Source organism: Lepisma saccharinum, chromosome 1, assembly GCF_977018435.1.
Source record: "Lepisma saccharinum chromosome 1, izLepSacc3.1, whole genome shotgun sequence".
In the NCBI taxonomy this organism is placed as follows: domain Eukaryota; kingdom Metazoa; phylum Arthropoda; class Insecta; order Zygentoma; family Lepismatidae; genus Lepisma; species Lepisma saccharinum.
The window spans coordinates 189900027-189924156 of record NC_139229.1 but is presented as its reverse complement, the minus strand read 5'-3'; the positions used below and the strand labels follow the sequence as shown (position 1 = coordinate 189924156).

The 24130-nt window shown below is 37.0% G+C and overlaps 1 protein-coding gene across 1 annotated transcript in view; it reads left to right on the top strand.

Moving 5' to 3' along the window:
* The window catches only part of LOC145977780 (WD repeat-containing protein 17-like), a 116517-nt gene that overhangs the window by 55937 nt on the left and 36450 nt on the right, over window positions 1-24130 (top strand). The window contains exons 3-8 of the mRNA XM_083110060.1: window positions 2799-3016; window positions 4399-4592; window positions 9333-9575; window positions 10643-10914; window positions 12568-13081; window positions 16755-17033. Coding sequence (XP_082966186.1) covers window positions 2799-3016; window positions 4399-4592; window positions 9333-9575; window positions 10643-10914; window positions 12568-13081; window positions 16755-17033 — 1720 coding nt within the window. The remainder of the gene's footprint in view (window positions 1-2798; window positions 3017-4398; window positions 4593-9332; window positions 9576-10642; window positions 10915-12567; window positions 13082-16754; window positions 17034-24130) is intronic.

Below are 24130 nucleotides of genomic sequence, written 5' to 3'. Positions count from 1 at the left end.
TGCAGGCCCGTAGCTAGAGGGGGAGAGGGGGCAAGTGCCCCCCTGAGAGCCTGCTTTGCTTCCCCTGTGAAAAATAAAAAACACATTCCTATCTGGAATTCTCACTTCAATCTTTACAATTATATCATATGTTACTTTAGAACAGTTGTGACATTTTGAGTATTCTTGTATTAAAGGTGCCTAATGTGTTCGGATGTTTTTTCTTGGATGTGTTGCTATGAACTTGGATCTGCTTAAATTTTTGATTCCCAAGTCTACCCTTTGGTAATAGTGATTCATGTGGCAGAGAGAGGGAGTGGATATTTGATTTTTGTTACTTAGAGTTGTGCCCCTTCTAGCTAATCACAACAATGAGTGATGACGTGAAATTATAAAGAGATACTCATAAACAGTGCCGCAACCACAGGGGGGCAAGGGGCATTGCCCCCCCCCTCCCTGGCTTGGACGGAAGTCCATTCTAGGGGAAGTAAACATTGAAGTAAAAAACAAGACGAGGAGAATCTAAGAATCAAAGGACAATTGGATACTCATGATGGAACTAGTTTTTACGTGTTCCTTGCATTTTCCTTCCAGACGGCCAAGGGCACTTGCTTGCAAGGGGCACAGAGGGGCAATTACTCCCTACCCGATATCAAATAAAAATACATTTCGTAAACATTTCTTGCTCGCTTCGCTGGCAATCTCTGCTATTTTTATAATCCAAGTTCAGAGTCATAGCTATGGGGCGGCGGGATGGGAGCCAGACGATCTATATGTGGAAAAATTGTTATAAAGAGAATGCCATGGCGCCCCGTAAGATTATTTGCGCCCTATTAAAACAATTTATTTCTATGAAACTTAATATGAAATATTAATGATGACACTGTAATCCAAAAAGTCATTGATCAATCAAGGAATTCCTATTTGTTTGTCAGGTGTCAAAACATGTATTTCAACTATAATGAATAATACAATTCACACAATATTTTGCAAAATGGTTAACGTAACCAGTAGGCAAACATTGTCTGTAGTGATGCAAGAGTCTCCCCTTTGAAGGAAATAGAGTCCGTGGTGGACTAAGGGACCCATGTTTTAATGTTTTAGCACGTACAAAAAAATGTATTACAAATTTTTACACAATTTATCAAACTGTAGATAATATGTAACCGTTACTATTTAATTAATTCGATTTTTCTTGCATAACACAACACAATGGTGTTGTTGGATTCTCGTTAGATTTCTTTCTGCGTAAAAATCTTGCATACTGGAAAGTAGAGGGCATCATTATGAAGCATGATTTATAAAGGGCTCCCTTAATGAGTTCTGCAGAGAGGCCCAAAGCCAACGTACATATTAATCATCTATTAACATTATCGACCTGTAAATATCAAGTAGATACAATCCCTATTAGCCTATTTATGTTAAACTTCATATTCTTTGGCAATCTGGAAAGGTCATTATCAAAATATTGCTATTTGATGTCGCTCGAAGTTTTTTTTGTTCGTTGCAGTTTCAAGATATCATCCCTTTTATGTTACTTATCTCTTTTGTGGGACTAGGCAAGTGCATCTGTGTACCCTGCTATATCTGCCATTGCGACACAATTAAAAATTTGAGTCTAGGATTGACTTCGCCCCCCCTACAAAGAATTCCTGGCTACGGGCCTGCGGAAATGGTACAATTTCGATCAGCGAGGTATACAGTTTGAGTTCCATTACCGTAACGCGTGCAACACATTACTTCACAAAGTATGGAAGTAATACTGGAAAGAGAATGAAAACATCTTCTACTCATTTAAGAAGCAACCAAAACTTGTGCAAAACTGCAACCAATAGGCCTACTAAAAAGATACTGTCCCACCGACAGAGAGACAAAAGAGCAGAGAGACTTCGTGAGCACTGAAAAATAACGATGATGTGTGTGCATTTTGTAATACAAGTTATTACAGTCTTGCCTCAGAACCTAAAGTAGACTGGATACAGTGTTAGAGCTATAGTCGTTGGTATCACGAGTTGTGTGTTGGCGCTAAAGGAAAGAAGCAATTCAACTCCGGCAAATGCCTGTAATGGCTGTGTAGACACAACGGACTTCCTTTCATGATACTAACAGCAAATCAAGGAACACACGTCAATAAATCCTTGTGACTTTTTTCACGTTAAAAATAGACCTACCTATAAATATTACGTAAAGATCTTCTTCTGTTTAAAATCTTTCTGCTTTTGTATATTTTTAAACCATAGTATGTTTAAAATAATATACCTACATAAAATATTGTAATGTAGCAAAAAATTAACAACTTATATCCCTAATATAATATCCGAGTAGTACTTACAAGGTAGCCTAATATTAAGAGAACGGAAAAAATACTTTAGGCATAGCTATACATACTTTTCCTATAATTTGAATTATGTAACGATGAATAGTAAAACAAAGTTATTAAACTAACAGAACATGCAGCTTGTTTTTATTTTGCTCCTGTAGGCCTACGCCATAGAAGTTGCACTAGTAGTATATTTTAAGGATACTGTTTCTTCACTCAATGTTGATCCAAATTGTACCGCACGGTGATCAGATTTGTACCTACCTAGGAACAATTCTGATCAAATTTTATCCTACCGAAATTTCGTTCTGCTGTCTACAGTAGCAGAACTAAAAATGTCATGTTATGCCAGCGTCTTTAGTAAAAGTTAAGATTTCATTGGCACAAAAAAAGTAATTTTGCTGCCTATTTTTTCCAAGTTATATTGAATTTAATTTTTTTTGATCGAAAATGTACCACCTTACCCTAGTTGCTGACTTACTTTGTATGGTTTCCACAGCTAGATGAAACCTACGGAGAATGGCAGCTGAGCTGTATCCTGTCCGAACACAGAAAAATGGTGAACTGCATCTCCTGGCATCCCAGGAACGCAGATCTCCTGGCGAGCTGCGGGTCAGACCATCGAGTGTGTGTGTGGAATGTTCCTATGCACCAGATCATTACAAGCATCCTGGTGTCTTCTTGTCCGTCCTTCTTAGCATGGAGCCCCTGTGAAAGGTAAATGCTGGTGAAAACTTTATTCTTCAATAGATGAGAATACTCTGGTGTCTATTCAAATATTTTACGTTGCCTTTTAATTTATAAGTCTAAAGTCTTCGATTTGGCTATAACAGTTCCTGTGCACATTGCACTGTGCCATGATGGAGTATGTGGAGGTAGGGTCCAACACATTCTCGATCTCGGCCATTTATATATATATATATATATATATATATATATATATATATATATATATATGTATGTATGTATGTATGTATGTAACATAATCAGCACGACGCTCCGGCCGCCTTTACCCTCCAGGGTGCCTCCAGTTACCCATTTATTTGAGGTTGGGTGAACCCCGAACAGGGTCAGAAAAAATAGATCATCCAGCTCGGTAATAGAACCTGGGTCTGTGGCGTGGCAATCAGATCCAGACTGCCGACTAGACCAACGTGGCTCCCATAGCACGCTGGTATGGTTACTTTCCGTTACGTTTCATCACAAAGAATAGTCAATTGTAAAGTTATAAAGTACAAAATTGTAAAGTTATAACAAATACCTATGTAAAATCACATAAAGTGTGTTTAAACTATATATTTGTCCATTACCAAAAATATCTGTGCCTTGTAATTACTTTACGAAAAATCGTTTTCTAAAGACAAATATCTATATTTTTTTAAAAAATAACATGAAATTTTGTTTGCATTTTAGAGCTGTAAGAAAACTGTCATTCAGAAAACATGCCTACAGACATTAAAATTGAACGAAATTGAATCAGTTTGTATACTTTTGTAGTAAAGACTATTTTAAATAACTTAAAGGTTATTTTAAGCATTTTAATGTGTCCTTATTGGACCGAAAGTTTTGGGAATTCCTCACTTCAAATACACGATAATTCGGAATTTGTCGATTATTTGGGAATCTAAAAAATCGGGGAAATGATTTCCAGAAATCGGGATTGGGACAGGAACTTTTATCTTTCTTTCTTTCGCTTTCATTTTTTTTCGGTACCGAGAATTCTCTCGCGCACCCTAACCAACAGTTACGGCCTCTATTAAAACATTTAGCTACATTACGTAAATATTAATTTTTTACGAGGCATTTGTAAACACAGAAACGGAATGCTTTTGAAAAAAGGAGAAAAATCAATTTTGAGAAAAATCAATTATATTATACTATTATCAAATGTAAGTTGTTCCAAAAATATTGTACAAAATTTGGGTGTACACATGCGATTGTTTTCCAACAACTCAAACTGTTACTGACTACATGAAAAAAAAATAGAAAATCGATAATCTTCATTCACTTTAAATCAGTTAATTAAATAAATAGATTTTCGCCTGGAAAATGTTGAAATAAAAATCTTAATTTTAATTACTTTTCATTTCTTTACATAGTGATTCCCTGTCATTTCTGTCTTGTAATGGCCCGCTGGAAGTATGGTTGACTTGTGATGGAAACAAAACGACTGTGAAGTACAGGGATCAGTCTCCATTTGATCACTCCGTCACACATTTTCACTGGCATCCAACTTGTCCTGGGAAAGTATTGTTTGGACATGCTAATGGCAGTCTTTCTTATTTTAAAAGAGGTAAGTACAATTTTAAAATGCATTATTGTCAGATGTAGTAATTTATCAAACAGCCGCAACATCATCTCCTCCCCCCCCCCCCCCCCGGTCCCCATCTTGCAACACAACTTAAAAATTTTCATGGCGCACCTACAATTCCTCTTTTATTTTCCTAAAATAAGCAGTGACATTGAAAATTGAATCGTTTATTTATGACCAAATATCGTTTGTGAGAAAACAACAAAAAAATGTGCTATTGCCCCACACAATATTTGAGCGCAGTAAAACAAATCGGTAAAACTTAAGTCTCTTTGTCCAAACACTTTTATGATTTTTGAGAGTTTTCGATATTTAGTAGTGGGAGAATAATTATTTTTCCAATTTTCACATTGGGGGTTTCTCCAGTAAACCACTTTTGTGCATTTGCGCCATTATCTGAGCGATTTCATAATGCTCATTTATTATTATTTTATTTATGGAGGGAGAAAATAGCAACGAATCACAAATAAGACTTTTGTTATTTTTTATTCATAAAATAGATGACAATGAGAAAATGAAAAAGGTTGAAAACGCAAATGTATTGGTTTCTTCAGAATACTCATTATTCACATTATTTGAGCTAAACTTAAGGGGAACAAAAGGAAAAAAAATCTTACACGTTAACAGATAAAAAAAATCGCATTTTCAGATAACAAAATAGGTAGTATATTAACGGTTCTAATCTCAGGGGCGATTCCTCCATGTAGGAAGTGAGGAACTTCCTACAGTTCATTTATACTTGCTTCCAGTTCTCTATGTTTTAGGAGTTTAATAATTCGCTCCAGCCGCAGCCCAAAGACGATGGACCCACAGTCTTTGCTGCCTGCCTGAGGATGAGGAGGGGGGAGGGGCAGGGGGAAAGTAGCGCTTTCTAAAGCTCAAGCAGAAAGCATCGTGGGTTTCCTCAGTCAGTGATGCCAACCCCAGCAAAATGGTACTAAACCTAGTACAGTTTGATCTTTGTTGGCACCTAGCACCCTGCTTTTGGCATAATAGTAACATTTAGCATAATCTGCAAACGTGAGTCTCTGGGAGAGGGAAATCTAATTCAAACGAATATGTTTTCAGGAAATAAAATAAAATTATGTCCAAATCGTGTTTATACTATATACCAGTGGACATGTTTCAAATAAAAGGGAGTATGCCTACACAGCGACAAGCTTTTTACAACCATGCCATGATCCATCCTCTATCTTTTGTTTATCCTGCCAGATTTTGTTCGTGAGAAAATTTTATGCCAGGAAATCGGTAGAAAATTGGGGTAAACAAACAACTTTCTCAAAGCGCTTCAAGTTCTATGCTGAACCCATTTCGTTTGTTGAGCAATTGCACACATTTTTTGGGGGAAAATTAACAATATTACATAACTGTAGTGAATAATAAGTACCGCAAGTTTGAAACTGGAAAAGTAGATGCATAATTGAACTTAAAACTACAGTTATCCGAGAAAATAGTAATAACAAATCCTAGCACAATTTTTCGAGTTTAAGCAGCACTTAATTCTTACAAAATCTAAAATATCATCAATGCTATTTTCGTGGGTTTTTATATGTTCGCATTAAAATAGTTCATAGTTGAAAGGTGGCAAGGGTGGATACAATGTAGTATTGCCAACTGAACGGATCGCGCGATCAATCAGTTGGTAACTTGGTGCCAACTGAAGTTACGTCTTTAGTGCAGAAAGCCTCTACGTCGCGGCGCTTGGGTTTCTGTAGTAAACGGATATTTCAAGCCCACATACCTGCGTTAGATGCGGTTATATGAGCGGTTTCTACAACAAATGATGCGTCTTGGTAAGGGATATATGAAACTTTAAAAATGACGCTTTCGCCAAAAGTGGTCGATAGGGGGTTTCTGAAATAAACGATTCAATTATAGATAAACTTCTGGTACGTAATTTAAATTACTCTGATTTCAAACTTGTTGATGTAATACGTTGTGTCATCTTTGAAAAATCCATTCAAGGAACAATACCCAAATTCCGTGGCAGAGTGCTTAATACAGCACGCTAGACGCCAGGGGTCCTGTGTTCAAATCACGGCCTGAGCACGGGCATTCTTTGAGTGTTCCATCATCAATTTCATCACTCATCTTTGCGATTGGCCAAAAGTGGCAGAAACGCGAAGTAAAATAAATCAATCAATCACTTAAGAAACAATATTTTGTTTATTTAGCATCTTGTATGCACAATGTTTAAAACATCTCCCTGCACCTAATTAATATTTGCTGCCATTCTTCATACTTATCTGCAGTTCCAGTCCTCATCTCCGAGTTTCTTTCTCTTGTTGTGTAATTTTTGTTCATCTTTTCTTCCTCTTTCCTAGGAAATTCCTGTCTAGGTCTTTCTAGTGGAATCAGTTTTTCTGTAACCTCTTGACATGTCCAAAGTATTTTAACTGTTTTGATTTATAAAAAGCCATTATTATAAGTCTTGCACATTTATGTTTTCTCTAATCACACTATTTCTAGTTTCTTTCTCTTCTTGAGACTTGCAGAGTGCCTCGAAAGAATCAGTTTATGCAGAACATAATTTTATTTGAGCCAGCTACTTATAACAATTGACTATGAATTTGATAAAGATCAACTCCTTATTAAGCACCACATAACACACATTTATTTTAAAACTAAAAATATCGTGTCTTTGTGCAGCAGAGTGGCACACCCCATTCCAGAACCTAGTCAACCCATGCCCATTAAGTCTGTAAGATGTGTGGTATATTCACTAAACAGAAAAGATTCAGTGCTGCCTCGGACCTACTAATTTGGTTATCAAGAGCTCGGCGTTATGGTGTGTGAGTGGATTAGAAGCAACAATGCACATTTCCAAGGTGTACTTTATTCAGTGGCGGCTCGTGGTGAACCAAAGTGGAGGGGCGACAGCTCATAAATTTGCTCTACTTGTAATGTGAGTTTAATTGATTAATTTCGTATATAACAGCCAACATGATAAGAAATTGATATATTCGTCTTTACCGAATATCATGCTTTGCACGTTTGCACATATTATGATAAATTAATAATTATTTAACAGTAATGCGAAGATTACGAAAGATGGAAGAAGAAATAGAGTTCTAACAGATTTAGTTGTTTGTTTTTTAACTTAACAGAGGGGTAAATTGATAAGCACAATGACGAATATTTACGTGCATTGAACGTGAAAATTTCTAGTAAAAGTGTTACACAAAAAACGTTTCCTGTCCAACATGACTAATTGATATATGAAATAGGGCACCAAAGTAAATCTCTCACTGGAAAGGTGATATCTGCGTTACCAGAAGCTCAAGCTCTACAGTAAAAACTTCAAACTTACCAGAAATCTTCTTCAGACATGCTTGTTCACCAGAAATCTTCTTCAGACATGCTTGTTCTAGATTCAAATTCGGTCTAGGCCGGCCTAGGTTTTTTATGTTTATTTTATTCATCTAGACTTCTGGGAGAAAAACTTCGCACCAACAAGTTCTCCACATAGCTCATCGCAACAAACGCACAACTACAGCACACTACCGAAAAAGCTTCACTTTTCCATGGAAAACGAAGAAACAACAAGCAAAGAGAATCGAGTATTCTCTTTGCAACAAGTGTCAATGCTATCGTCTTCCCATGCAGTCATTTTATTGCCTCGGGGTTGCCAGACAATTTTGCCAATTTTTCAGAAATTCGTAGTACACAGGTTCCTGTAGCGGCTCTTGGTGAGTTTAGATGACTAGTTTCTTATTTATTTAACAGTCGGCTTGAAAAGAAATTGTGAAAGTTTGTCACACTATCAGGTTTTTTTTCAAAACGTGCTAATCAATAACATGTAATTAAATCTAATTTTGTGAGTAACACGAAGCTGTAGCCGACTTCCGTGACTATAAAAAGCCATGGATCCTGGGTTCGAATCCCGGCCTGGATATGGGTGTTCTTTGCGAGTGCCCTTCCATCATTTAATTATCACTTATCCTCATCGTCGTGATTACCGAAAAGTAGCAGAAAGCGACGGTAAATAACAAATATCAAGCACCTGTCTGTACTTTTTCAGTTACCGATATTTTCTTTCCTCATTGGAAATTGCATTATTTATTGCTCTATGGAATACAGAATGATTTCTTTCGACGGTTGGTAATTTTCTTTCTTACGTTAACTTCATTGCTTCTGGCAACTCTTCATTGTTTACCGTTCTCCGGAGAGAGGGCCAGTTTCGCCTAGGGGGTTGGTTTCGGACGACAAACCCTCCGTCCTCCCAGCCCATTCCCAGCCACAGATCCCGCGCGTGTTATTCAGCCAGTTCCCTCGCCTCTTACCCTTCGCGGCAGCGCCTGAAAATGCTCTACGTCTCGTAAGGTGGGAGGACGCCGCCCTGCCAGATTTCTCTCGAAGTTCCGTATTCCCCCGCACGGTGGCCTGCAAACTTCGCAATTGTCGCGGAAGAATGAACACAGAACCGACTAACCAACGATCTATAAGCAACGGAATATTTGTAATTCAGACAATGTAAAATATAATATATAAATGTTAAAGTAATGTTTGTTCACTTGTGATTACCCACGGCAGTGCGGCGTCCGTATCGTCCTTATGAGCGGCCGCCCCTGACTTTATTGAAAAAGAAGACGTTCAATTCTTAATTTGTATATGGCTATTGTAAACGTACTCAATCTGTCGCTTTTTAACAACATATTCCACCTTCATTTATTTTGGATCCTAAGCAGGTATATTTCTCATGCAAATTATTTACATTTCCAGATGGAAAAGTTCAACGGCATTTTCTTCCTGATGGTCTTGATTCTGAAACATGTGAACGTGTTTCCTCCCTTCAGTGGGACCCTCTGTCAGCTGATTACTTCCTGGTAGCATACCGAGCAGGCCTCTTGCTTCTCATAGATAGCAGCAACATGTCAATTATTACAACGTTCCAGTATCCAGCATCTGCTTTTGCTCACAGTTTGGAGTGGTTGAGGTCCAGTCCCGGAATGTTCATCACTGGAGGTATGTTTCCATACATTTCGTTTTCTTTTTTTAGTATAAAATTATGTTTAAAAACAAGTTTTGCACTCATTCCTTGAATTTATGACATACACAAGCTAGATCTTATCTTACTTTGGTGGATGAGAGGATGACAGAGGAAGTTGTACATTTTAACATTAGGCAATAGGAAGTTAAACTCACCTACTTCTATGACTAATTTTCCAATAAATATATCCAGATGAAGATAGGGGTGCTTGGTCAAGTTTAGGGTTAGGTGGGGAATATACTCGTATGGTTCAACATGGAGACAATGAGGCAGGTGGAGAATGGCATCCCTTCGCATTCTCCCCACTTCGAGACCTGATCTTTTCTTTAGAAAAGATGGCCAAAGTCAATGATGGCACAAGAAAAAAAAAAATAGTAGGGGAGGAAAATATTTTCTTGGAGGGCAGTCACACTTAGAAAGCACCTGAACGCCACACAGAATTGCATGTCTTTGGGCTAAAAATGAATTTATGCGTCTCTCCTGTTTTCAGGGTAAGATTGGTTAACTAGGGGGCATCACCTTCCCTGAATCCCTCTGGTGTTGTCACTGGCCAAAGAGAGGGGATTATAACGTCACCAAGTTCACTTTTGACCATGCCATAGGATACAAAGCAGAACGGATTTGGTTACTGTTAAAAAATATATTTCGAAAGGACTAAACTTTATTTAAATCTTTAGTGTGACAAAGCTTAGGAATGAGATAAAGTTTCTGCTGACCTCAATCCTCTAGTAATTAGTACAAATCCCCACACTTACAATAAGAGGGGAGGACTCAATCGTTTATTGTATAAAGATACCTAGTACTTTTAATTGCAGGCCTGAAGCCAGGAATCCTTGATTAGGTATATAGTTTTTTTATTTCTGTTTCTCCTCCCATCTATTCCATCACATTATAAGCCGTTTTTATTTACGTAAGATAACAAACCATGAAAAATGTTAATAAAAGATTCTATAAAAAAATAAATGTGTTAAACTAAACCTGCTTTCCTGATATTGCCTTTCCAATTACACATGTCTGATTTCTGTTTTTTCATTTCTTTCAGATGATTGTTCTGGAGTAATCAGGTTGTGGACAGTGGGCAAATCCACATCGCTCGAGAACAAAAAGTTGAAGGATAAGGGCATTAGATCTCTTCATGTTATCAAGAGACAGTCTTCAAGAAAAAATAGCAATATGTTTAATCACAAAGTTAATAATGGTCCACAAACAGCACTTCCTTGTCTTCCAGATGCTTCTGTGCTTTGTTTATTTGTTGATGGTGGAGTTGGTATATATTGTCTGAAGAAAAGAAAATGGGAGTTTTTGAAAGAATCTGTAAGAATCTTCCTTAGCAAGATTAAACAACTTGTATAATAAGTTATAATATACTGAGAAATTTATCTTCATGGCTTCTAACCCCCCTCCTCCACCCATCACCTCCGAAATAGAATTCTGGCTAATGGTGTGTCCGGCTACCTTTACTCACTCTCTAGAGTTGTTTGCAGGTGATGAGAGACTGGACAAGTGCCACAATTGTTAATGCAGGGATATTGATGGGAAAAAGCCCCTGCTTAAAATCACCCACTCTCGGAATTGAACCCAGATCTCTCTTGTAGCAGTCATATTCTCTCTCGACTGGAACAGTAGTTCCAGTTATCTTATATCTTAATCTGGGAGCAGTTTATAGCTGAGGTATGGTTTCCTTCATGAAAAATTACTAATGTTGGGAGATGCTGACAGTGCCGTAACAAATGTGTTTAGCTTTTTAGGAAGAGCAGGCCTCTTACACTGTTGCTGATTAAGTTTTTAGTCTTTCCTTACATTTTTAATGTGTTGTGTATGTCCTGTGCAGGTTCCTTCACAACCTTCACGTTTAACCTTTCTCAAAGGGTCTTTACACCCTTTATTTTAAATCTAAGGTAAAAGTTTTAGATTTTCCTCATATACTTTGAAGGGTGTAAAATGGCTACATGTGCCGACACACCCAAGAATTTTAATTTTTAATTAATTCATTCATTCATTCATTCATTGAGGGACAAGGGGCAGCTTCCTCCCCCCAAAAATCATTTTCAGGATTATTAAAAAAATTAGAAGTAAACGATATTTTTGTTAACCTTCTGGGATCTGATATTCATGTTCTGCAGCCACCTCTTCCTCCCCCCCAACACACACACCAAAGATAAAGTTTATGTAGTTTAATAACTGACATAATGATCTGCGTGCAACTGCCAGTCAAGGAGATATGCACATCAGAGACATTTAAGAAAATATTTGAGTGCACTTAACCAGAATGGAAATCAATGTGCACCTTATTCAAAACTGTGTCCCATGCCCTCAATGTTAGCATTAAACTAGAATAATGAATAATTACTGGAAGAAAATATACTTTAGCATAGTGACCATAAAGAATTATAATGTGAAGGGTTGGTTACCTTTATAACCCTCTGCCACAAAAATAAGTTGTTTGACGTCATGCCTCAAGCTGATTGGCTGGCATGCTTGGAGCCTCCACGAGGAAACGAGCATGTCTTGTCTTGAGGCAACCATCATGGAAAAAGCAAAGTTCTCACTATCCACAAACTGCCCATAATGTTTATTAAATTAACATATAGGAGATTAAATTGTATAATGAATGGATTATAAGGAAAAGGATTTCCATGAAATTGAGTGTAGAAAATAGTTGAAATTGTTGGTTGCTAATTTCAATGAAGTACAATTTGACTGTTAAATCCTCAATTATTTGTTAAAATAAAAATGAAAAGATCAAATTTCCCAATTTTGTATTTAAAATTAATGTCCTAGAATAACGGACTCTGACCATAGCATGATTTCACTGACAGTCTGTATGGTATATCCTGCTTTAAGCAGTCGAGATAGAACGTGTTGAATCTCTGAGATATGGCCCCTTTTTACAAAGTTACACCTTTTAATTCTTACTTACACAATGTAGAATTTGTGCTACTATCTCATGCAGAGTTACTTTTTCAGGGGCACATTGAAACTATCTTTGACTGCAGTTTTAAACCTGACGATAGTGATATCCTGGCAACAGCTTCCTTTGATGGCACAATCAAACTGTGGAACATAGGCACTATGGCACTTGTTGACAGCACCTTTGGCAATGAATCCATCATATATTCAATATCATGGGCTCCAGCGGACTTAAATTGCATCGCTGCTGCCACTTCCAAAAATGGAGTGCTCATCTGGAACATCAATAAGGGCAAGATAATTCAACGTTTCATGGGCCACGGTTCTGCTTCCATATTTTCAGTGTCTTGGAATCAGGGAGATCCTCGGAGAATAGCTTCTGGTGGTTCTGATAAAACATGTATAGTCCATCAAATAAACGGTATTGTTGTGCATACATACAAGCATCCAGAGTCAGTGTTTGGTTGCGACTGGATGAACAGGGATATCTTGGCTACTGGCTGTGAGGATGGAAATGTTCGTGTGTTTAATATATCAACAAGCAATGACAATCCTTTAACGATATTATCAGGTATGTTTTCCTACACCTTTGACTTTATTACAGTTCTCAATTCAATTTAATAGCATACGTTCGACTTTGTACAAAGTTTAGAGTTGTCATGGTGTGCCCGGAGGGGTTAGTGGGGTCATAATCATGCCCCTTTGGCCAGTATTCCTGAAAAAGAACATCAAAGGCAGGAAAAAAATGATGCCAGACTACTAAAAAAAACAACCATACATACCCCCCTGCCTCCTTGCAAAAAAAAAACAGTGCATACCATCGCATGCAACATACATAATACAAACATATTGCATATGGTATTAAGTCTAATACTCAATATTATTTGCTGTGATATACATTATTGATAGATTGCTGGTATGGTTAGTCTACATTCTATAGTCAGTATTTACTTAATCTGCTACTGGATATGTTTTATTATTTTATCCTTGCCACCAACAGTATCAATGTATTCTTGTATTGTATAGAAACAATGCTCTTTTAGAAGCCTTTTCAGATATGCCTTGTATAGTGTTATTTCTAACCAAGCTACAAAACAATACTGTTAGCAAGAAAAATTAGGGAAAAAGGTATATCGGGACAAGACTATTTTGTGGGTGTGGGGACAATTATAGTTATTATATTTTAAGCATCACATGAAAAATTCATATTTGAAGTTCAATAAATTGAAAAAGTTGTCTCTTTTTTACTGAGAGATATTACGAGAGGGAGAAGCAAATTTGTATTTGCCTTATTTTATGTTGTCTTTCTTTCACTTTTGGTTAATTGAAACATTGATTAATGATTAGATAAGAGGATGCTCACAAAGCAGCACCCGTATCAAGATGCAAGATGAGTAGGCATAAACAAGTTATTAGGCTGAGAGTGCCAATCCTCTCTTGTCCCCCTCCCCTTCACCTCTTCCTTTGCAAAGCATAACCACTGCCTAATCCAATAATTCTGGTTTCACTATACACCAACACTCTGAGGCATACCCAATGCAAGTTAAGCAACATTTTTTACTTCCTTTGATTTCTTTTCAATCAGTAATTTCAGTTCTTCTATGTGTCAAAAGTTAACCTCAGTGAAGGTTACATGTATCCCAACAATATTATAAGAATGTCGATCTCGATGGCGTGCCAGGTTTGAATCCCAGCCTGGGCATGGGTGTTCTTTGTGAACATCTCATCATCAATTTCATCACATCATAATCATTCTCATCTTCGGGAATAGCTAAAAGTGGCTCAAAAGCAAAGTAAAATAATCCAAATCAATTAATCAATATTATAAGAACTTCAGTGGTTCTCTTGTGTATATTATACATACTTCAAAACTTACTTTGATATTTTACAACTACTTTTTCATGCATGGTATGTACTGTAAACTACTAATAACACAAAACACAATGTGTTATATACAGTGCCTTGTTTGGTCGAGGTACCCACGGAGCACCGGCTAACTCGGCAGGAAGTAAGATCACGTGTGCCGGCACTGGAAGCACTAGCTATGTAATAAAATAATCTTGTACAATTACGTTGGCAGTTACAATTAAAATGAGCACGTACCTTGTTACAAGAGGTGTTGGAAATGATATTCTCCTGCATCCACACATTTGCGACATATTTATAGGAAATTTTCACTAACACACGTATCAGTATCTCTTCCAAAATTGCTTCAATTTCTATCCTTAAATTTTCATTCAATTCTCCTAATGTGTGGCTTCAGGTTTACAAGCTTGGTAGCTCGCCACACACAGATGTCATGAAAATGTCTGTTTCTTGTGCAAGGCGCCAGAGGAATTTTTGACCTTATTTCAACATCGTCTAGTTTCTCCTCATTACGCACATGCCATTTTACCCTTCGATTCTTATCAAGATCACACCCTGTTTCCCTAAATTTGTTTACAAGTATCCGAACACACTCTGTGTGGAACGGGAACATCTGGAAATTCTGCTGCAAAACGCCTTCTAACTTCCCTACAATAATTCATAATGACGTAAGAGTCATACATAAAAATTTGTTGTTTTAAATTGTACGTCTAGCATGGCATTATTAGGCTGTAGAAAAGCACCAGTAATACATAAGCTAAAACAAAACAATCTAAAGCTCTTGTTAACACCTTAACACTTCACAAACACATGCAAACTAGACACCAGCTATCTGGATAATGAAGCACTGACGTGTTGACTGGCAAGTCAGCATACAACTGTGGGTCTAAATTCTGGCGCAACATTACTTATATCCCGCCAAGCTAGCTGCTGCTCTATGGGCACCTCGACTGAAAAAGGCACTGTATAAACAACTAGGGTTACCAGACGTCTGGTTTTTCCCAGACGTGTCCTACATTTTAGCTGTATGTCCGGTGTCAGGGAGGTATTGAAAAAATATCATAAATGTCCTACATTTTGAACGTCACATAATTTAAATTAATAAAATGCATGTTTCAGTGAAATATTTATCTGCTGCTGGTTTGATTTATTGATTTGGTGTTTTAAGTCCACTTTATGAACAATTAGGCTAATCAGGACTGGACCTACAGTTTAAAGTGGAATCCGAACCACTGTGTGCCTCCACCGGGAATCAAACCCAGGACCCCTTAATTACAATGCTACGATGCTGCCACTGCGCCAATGGGAGGCGGCTCTATTATCTGCTGCTTGAATTTTTCCTTTACAACCTTTGCTACAGAGCTATCCATTGAAGAGCAGACCTCCTCGTCGCTGTTTGCGTATGTCAGCAGACTCGGCACTGTAGACTGTCCATGAATCAAGCGTGCAAGTTTCTGTAATTTGTTTAAAGAGTGATTTATTTAATTTATGAAAGAAGGTGCTGAAACTGGCCACCTTCCTCGTCATTGATGATGGAAGGTGCTATGAACAATGATTTAATTTGAACATGTTCATTAAACACAATATTTCAAATCTTGAAAAAATGGCACGTCATGAAAAGTGGGGGAGTTACATTAATAACAATAAGCATTGTGAAGGTCATTCAGAATTTCTGAAACTTGCTGAATATTTGTTTGCCATTCCAGGTCATAATGCAAATGTTGAAAGATTATTTTTGTTAATATCAGCACAGTGGACTGATGAGAGGAATCAATTTCTTATAGATTCTGTGAAGAGGTTGGTGCTTGTTCAGTATAATTTCAAAGAATTTGATTGTTGTTAGTTTTATAAGTACATTATGACTAAGCCTGAAATTTTACGAAAAATTGGCTCCTCAAGAGAAATACGACTGAAAACGCATATAGTAAGAAGTGTATTGTTTAGCAGCTTAGTTTTGGAATTTTGTTTTTAACATATTAAAAATTCATTATTCTTTAAACTGAAAAGGTTTAATTTTACATTATTTGCTAACATGTTCTAGTAATGTGTATTATTTATTGTGAACGTCTTGTGTCCTACATTTTGACTCAGTGTCATACATTTTGACTCGGTGTCCTACATTTCCCTCATAGTGATCTGGTAACCTTATAAATAACATGTCTACTTTTAGATATGCACGGGGTGGATCAAGGGGAATTCTCCCTCTGGTTGCAAATTTTCAAGTCTCCTTTCGAAGGAGATACTGTATATATAATACACTAATGCTTTTAATGAAGTTACTGTAATTTCTTCACACTGGAAATTTTTCAAATATCACATTAGGTATGGGGCTGGTAGCAACTATATTAAATGTGTTTTTTTTTTTTTTCGTTGAATAGGCCATACAGCCAAGGTTTTCATGGTGAAATGGAATCCAGCTGTCGACAGCATACTATGCAGTGGATCTGACGACATGAGCATACGGGTATGGAATTATGTTGATAGAACATGCTTAAGGATCTTAATTGGACATGACGACTTGGTGAGAGGCTTAGCATGGTGTCCCGAGATTCCACACTTGCTGGTCTCTGGTAGTTGGGACTTTACATGTCGTGTGTGGGACACGAGATCAGGAGACTGTGTGGATGTGATGAGAGATCATGGTGCTGACGTGTACGGTAAGTAAATTTGTGAAGTCTGGTTTACTACTTAATGAGATCACTGTGGTTTAGGTTTATATTTACTAATTTTATTACATCAGTGAGATATATTATAAAATAATTAAATATTTGTAGTAAAGTTATTTGTAATAATTGTGTTTGTTGTAGGGATAAACTACCAAAATATTTACAAATGCCAACAAATTATCTTCAAAAAATTGACTGCATCAATAACCAGAGCTAGGAATTTTAGGTGCTGCACCTTAAATTTTTTTTGTGTGAAAACGGGTAAAAAAGTGACTCATCCCCAAAATAAGCATGTATTGAACTCTCCTCATGGTGTTTATGTTGCACCTTTTTGCACCTTTTTCACAATCTCAGAACCTTTTCCACCATTTTCACAATCTCAGAACTTTTGCACCTTTTCGCCATTTTTGCATCTTTATCATTTTTTTTAATACAACTCGCACGCTGTTTAACCCCACCCACATTCGAGGCACGGCTTCTTGGCATGCGATTCTTGTTTACCGCACAACAATGAATCGGCTTTCTTCAGTTCTTGGACGTTAATGTAAAATTGCTAGAAGTTGTGCTCTTTTTGTCCTATGCTGTATTGTTTATGAATTGTTGTAGGAAAGCTGTTTCGTTTTCATTTCCTTCTCCCGTCTCAGCAAGCAAGGTAACTGCAGTCTGTGATCGACTAATCGATGCATCGGATTTGCTTGGTTACCATGCCAAAACATAAAGTAAATGTTGGGAAACTGCAGGACATTGTTCAACAGTTTAGCGGTGACTGCATTCAGAGTGATGGATCTGTTCTGAGGTGTGATGTGTGTGATATTTCTATTGCTGTTGATGACAAACACCAATGCACTTGGGTTGTGCAGCATCTACAAAGTGGGAAGCACGTCAGGAATAAAGAACTACGAGATGGTAAAGGTGGGAAGCGACAGCAGTTCATTGGTGAGGCGCTTGCATCTTCGAGTTCCAGAAATACAAATGAATTTTTCAGTGAGACAGCAAGGACATTTATAGCGTGTGGAATAACTCTTTCGAAACTTAACAATCCTGTCATGAAATCATATTTGCAAAAATATACTGGGAAGTCAGTTCCAGATGAGAGCACCTTAAGGAAATCTTACCTTCAATCTCTTTATGAAGCTAAAATCTCGCAGATCAGGCAAGTAGTAGCTAGCTGACCATCCAGTCTATTTCATACTAGATGAAACCACAGATAGGCAAAACAGGTATGTTTTGAACATTTTAGTAGCACCTCTCAATGGGCATTAAGTGAAACCCATGCTTTTAAAAACTTATTTTCTCGGCAAAACAGATAATGCAAGTGTAATGCAAAGTTTCAATGATGCATGTTTTGTATTGTGGCTGGAGGGCGTAAAATATGATAGAGTGTGGTTAGTTCTTACAGACCAAGCATCTTACATGTTAGCTGCATTTTCTAATCTGAAGAATATGTATCCTAACAAAACATGTGACCTGCATTGTTCATGCTTTGCATCGAGTTTGTGAAGCTCTTAAAGATGAATATACATATGTGAACGAATTTGTTTCTAGTATTAAGAAAATACTGAAAAAGGCTCCTTCTAGAATACAGAAGTATGTAGAAATTACAAAACTTCCACTACCACCCTCTCCCATCCTCACTAGATGGGGTACATGGTTAAAAGCTGCAGTGTTTATTTGCAATCATTTCCATACAATATCGAAATTTTTAGATGCTTTGCCTAGTGATTCCTCAGCTGTAGAAAAAGCCAAAAAACTTGCACTTAAACAGGAATTGCAAGATGAACTCTATATTGTACATGGCTTCTCTTTCCTTACTACTGCAATCACAAAACTGGAGGAGCAGTGTCCTGAAAAGGAAGCACAGTGGGCTGTTTTGATGGATGTGCAACGAGAGCTGCAAGGGGTCGGGAAAGAGAAGTTAGAACAAAGTTTAGCCAAAAACCCTGATGTTCAAGAAGTCGCAACCAACAAGGATGTGGATTACCGGTTGAAAACAAAATACGCACCACTTGTGTCTGTTGACGTTGAACGTTCTTTTTCAACTTACAAGTATCTGCTTAGTGACCGCAGATGTAGCCTCACTCAGAAGAACATACAAATTTTGAATGTAATCTATTTTAACAATTTTCGAGATGACTAATTCTAAGCAAGTAAGAAGAAGCATGTTTTCCTTTATGTCGCTTTCTAATGTATCAGAGAATTTTCTTTGCTTAGTTATATTAAACGATTTAAAACCAGCGAATACTCTATGTGTTTATCCAGACAAGTTGAACCATAGGCTATATGTATGCACTGCTCACAATAAATTTTACATCTGAAAATTAGCACCTATTTTAGCACCTTTTTTCAACAAAAATTGGCACCTTTTTTGCACCTTTATTGTTAAATTTTTGCACCTAAAATTGCTAGCTTTATCAATAACTGATGATATTTAGGGAATCTATAATTCGTTTTTGATGGAGACTGCACACTGTAGCATATAGTTTTGAAGTTTCTAATAGGTGTGCGGTACTTTTTCCTACAGGGACGGCGACAGGGGTGGGCATGGGTGGGCAAGCGCCCACCCAAAAAATCCTGTGCCCACCCGATTGCCCACCCAATCAAATTCACTAAGTACATACACTTGGGGATATGTGAATGTTTCAATAAATAAGTATATTCTGGTATTCATTATTTGTATATTTTACTCATGAATATTATGTATACTAGAAATGTTCACATATCATCATCCCATAAAAAGCTGTCTTAACTTTGTCATTAGAATGCAAAAACAATTACTAGATAACTTGAAACAAAATAAACTGTCATCAATTGAATACTTCTATGATTAGAAGCAGCTAGTAGACTTAGGAGGTGCGTAATTATGCAGGGTATGGTCAAGATGAGATCAGAATCTAGGGTGACCTTGAGGGCTGCAGCGCTGGACCTTCACTGGGAAAAACTGCTTGGAAAAGATCTGAATAAAGAAAAAAATGAGGTACTTCGGATGTGATGAAAAAATATAGAAATACGTATAACTAACCACCTCATGTAGTGTAGCTAGGCGAAAAGTTATAACTGAAGCTGTGGAGGGGATTGGGGTGTGGTCTTGGTGTTGTAAGCTCCGGGCCTTCACATATATAAATCCCGGCCTGCGCATGATTAAAATAATCTCTAAATGAACAAATAAAAACCCCATCTTAACGTTACTTCCTCCAGCAACGCAATAAATTATTTCGACTTTTTAATTAGTTATGTGGGTTTGGAAAAAGCTACAGAATTATTGAATTGATAATAGCCTATCAGTTACGTAATGATGCAATTTTTCTTGTGATTAACTTACGTAGAATTAAAAGAAGAAAGGGGTTGGTAGGAAAGCTTTGTTTTGAGGGCGTCAGAGAACTAATCAATCACGATGAGAATGGTTTAAACTTTAGAAGCATCAGAGGTTCAGCAGAAAAGGTCGACAGAATCTGTAGATGCAGATGAAGTAAAGAAAAAAGGTGTCACCAAGTATCCATTCGAAAATTTTGTTTGTTTCTTTTTATATCCACAGATAGGCTAATCGGGACTAAACCTACAGTTTAAAGTGGAGTCCGAACCAGTGTGCATTGTGCTTCCACCAGGGGAGGTGGCAGTAGAAGCCAGAACCTCTTCATTATAAGGAGACAACGTTATGCCATTGGAGAAAAAAATATATACAGAAAGAACTTACAGGAAACGTGTCATTTTATCACCCCATTTAAGAGGGTGTATTGCCGAGACAAATATTTGAGACTTTCGGAAAACAACGTTATCGTTCACGGAGTTAGCTGCCTTGATCGAAGAATGAAACAATGTGAAATTGAAACTACCACCTCAACTTTCGAAGGGTATGAACTATTGAAACTCCACTTTTGAAAGAGTAAGTTGTTGCTGATTCGACTGATTTGTTCTATGTGAAGTCACTTTTCTGCTAATTTGGCTAATGGCGACGATGAGGTTCAATGGTGATTAGGTGATGTATGTCATACATATATGTACATGGCCTTACATTTATACCTGCCCACCCTAATCTATCAATATACAGCTTCTGCCCACCTGGTGAAAAATTTCTGGCGCCGCCCCTGTTTTCCTACCATACATTTTCACAAAATAATTCTTAATTGCCAAATTTTTAGATTCTTTACCAATGTTTCTGAATTTTCCTATGAATTATAGACAACTCTGGAATATTGATTAATTCTACACCAAAAGGAAGATGGAAATATTTTACTTCTTTAAACAAAATATAAACTTGAGAAAATTCATAAACGAATCTAAACAAAATTTAGGGCTAACTCTACTAGTATATTCCTATAGTAATGTCATGTTATAACATTTAAAAGTAGTTAAGTTCATTTGAATTGCTGAGAAATATTCAAGAACTACTGTTTCAGACACATGCATTGGTATCAGCTTAACTCCAGAAGTCAAGTATTTTGATTTATTTTTATTCCTGCCATTGTAGTTCAATAGTATTGCACAGAATTTTTTATTTAGTGCAATAAAAGCTCATTCTAGCACACTATCCAACATCCACTTCAAACATAAATTTTCTGCACATGATTCTGTATTTTCAGATGAGATATTTAAGTTCTCCACAATGGCGCAGTGGTAGCATTGCTATCTTGTAATCAAGGAGTTCCAGGTTTGATACCCAGTGGAGGCAAGTGGTTTGGATCCAACTTTAAACTGTAGGTCCAGTCCCGATTAGCCTATCTGTGCACAAAGTGGACTTAAAAAACAAATCAATCAATCAAAGTTTCTACTTTCTTGCATTTCACATTGTTCAAAGTTATATTTAGAATGTAAATAGTAATTTTATGTAATAAATATTGCTTCCAAATCAAATTTGTGATTATATGCACCATTTTATCTTCTAATTGGTGTGGTGATATTGTTATTGCATTTTTAATCAAGGAGTTGCAGGTTCAATACTTACTTAGTAGAGTGGTTTGGATCCCACCTTAAACTGTAGGTCTTGTCCCGAATAGCCTATCTGCACTTAAAGTGAGCTTAAATAAAACACTTTTTTGTAAGAGCAAAATGTCATTTTGTACGTCACTTTTGAATCCAAAATATAGTTTTGTATCGAAATGTTAATCTTTAATAAAACCACAATTATGTCTCTCTATTGATATTATATATCAATCTGATATAAAGTGGTAAAAATTACATGAAAAAATAACAGAATTCTTTAATTAATTGCTCTGATACTTACAAAAACAAGATGTATGTTGGAAATCTATTTTTAAAAACAAGAGTAATCATGCCCTTAAATTAACAAAGAAATTACAATTTGTACAAATGTGTACACATTTGTCAAATATTATCATAAATATTGGATAGAAATTATGGGTAGTTTCATTGGCACAGGGCAGCCATTAGGGATGTGCGATGCATGCCACCGCACAGGGCCTCGTGCTTTGAGGGGCCTCGCACTTCCAAATCAGTTATTTGCTCATATTTTGTGCAAAAGCTATTGCACTCGAATAGAAGGAAGAAAAACATAATTGTTATGAAAAGAAATATTGTGTCATAACAAAGTTGTATTTCTGGTAATGAACAACTATGCCCCCTCTTGTCAAGCCACCACTGAAAATTCTCCAACAAGGATCAACGACCCATTTGTGACTCCAACTTTAACTGATTTCCTTCCTAATGTTCGACCAAGGACAGGCATCATAAAATGGTTATTTGTCTGAAAACTGAGGCCCAACAAATTTCAGGGTGTGCCGCTCCGCGAAAAGACGAAAACAAGTGTCAGCATCAAAGCCTTGAAGGCCCGCTGGGCTCTTTACTACAACCTCTCATGTTTACTACTACAGCGACAAAATGAATCCGTCTACCGAGTGTCCAATAAATACTCCAATAGTGCAAAGCATGTAACGCTCTTGTTTTTGAGAAAAATGGGTAGGATTGCGGATTTGTAGTCAGCAAAAAAATCTGAATCAAATAGGCAAATAGGCACCCAAAGGATAAAAAATGCATTTCTCTGTTTTCTGGCCTGATCTTGGCGACGATGATGAATGGTGGTTAGATGAAACTAGGAGAAAGTTATTTTATATTAAATAAATAAATTGAAGCATACCTATTACTGTGAGAGGGCTCCCACTAAGTCTACTGGTTAGCGCTCTAGATTGTGGTGCGAGTGGTGCTGGGTTCGATTCCCAGTACGCACTCTCAATATTTCGGTGTTAACCCAGCATCGTGAGAACAATTAAGGAGCTACTTGAAAAGAAGCAGTAGCGGGCTCTGTCGAAAGCCAGAAAATAGCGGCGATGGGATTCGATGCGCTCACCATGGGTCACCCAAAGAAAAGCTGATTGGCAGGCTGTGCCCCTAAGATGGTTCTTGTGCCTCGGAGTTGTTTGTAGCAGCATTACTGTGAAGAATTTCGAGATTAAAGACAAGTTCAGTTCTTTTGCTTCACTCATATCATCCCATCTTTCTAACGTGGGCTTGGATGTTCCTTTGTGAGTGTTCCTTCTTCAATTCTATATAAGCGTCATTCATGCTCATTGTTACGATTTAACTAAAGAGGCAGAAAAGTGATGTAAAATAAGAAAAGTAAGCATACATATAGTTTGAGAACAGTCCCATTGCTGGCACAATCATTAATTTGCCTGTCACTTTTATGCACTGAAATGTGACTGCAGTATTAAGCAAAACTCAGTTTACAAGAATTCATTTTCATTCTGTTTTCATTTTAGCTTTTTGCATGTATAATAATTTCCCGATTTTTTAGGCAAGCAATTAGCAACAATGGATTGATGTCAATGTCTTGTCCCTTATTTGGTGATATTCCAAGCACTTCAGTTGTAAATAGCGCTTGTAAAGAAATAAATGGCAAATTTAGAATTTGCCACGTCAAATTTGTCTTCTCAATAATTTTTCGAAACTCCTTGTTGGAAGGAAACATGGAAAACAGTTTCAGTTTTTTAATATTGCATTTTACTGTACTTGACGACAGTATTTATGTCTGAAACTTAGATATGAAATGAGAATCCTACAAAAATAAATCATTAGGAACACACAAATACAACAAAACTTACGCAAGGTTATTTCACTTTTTAATCTGGGGTGTACTG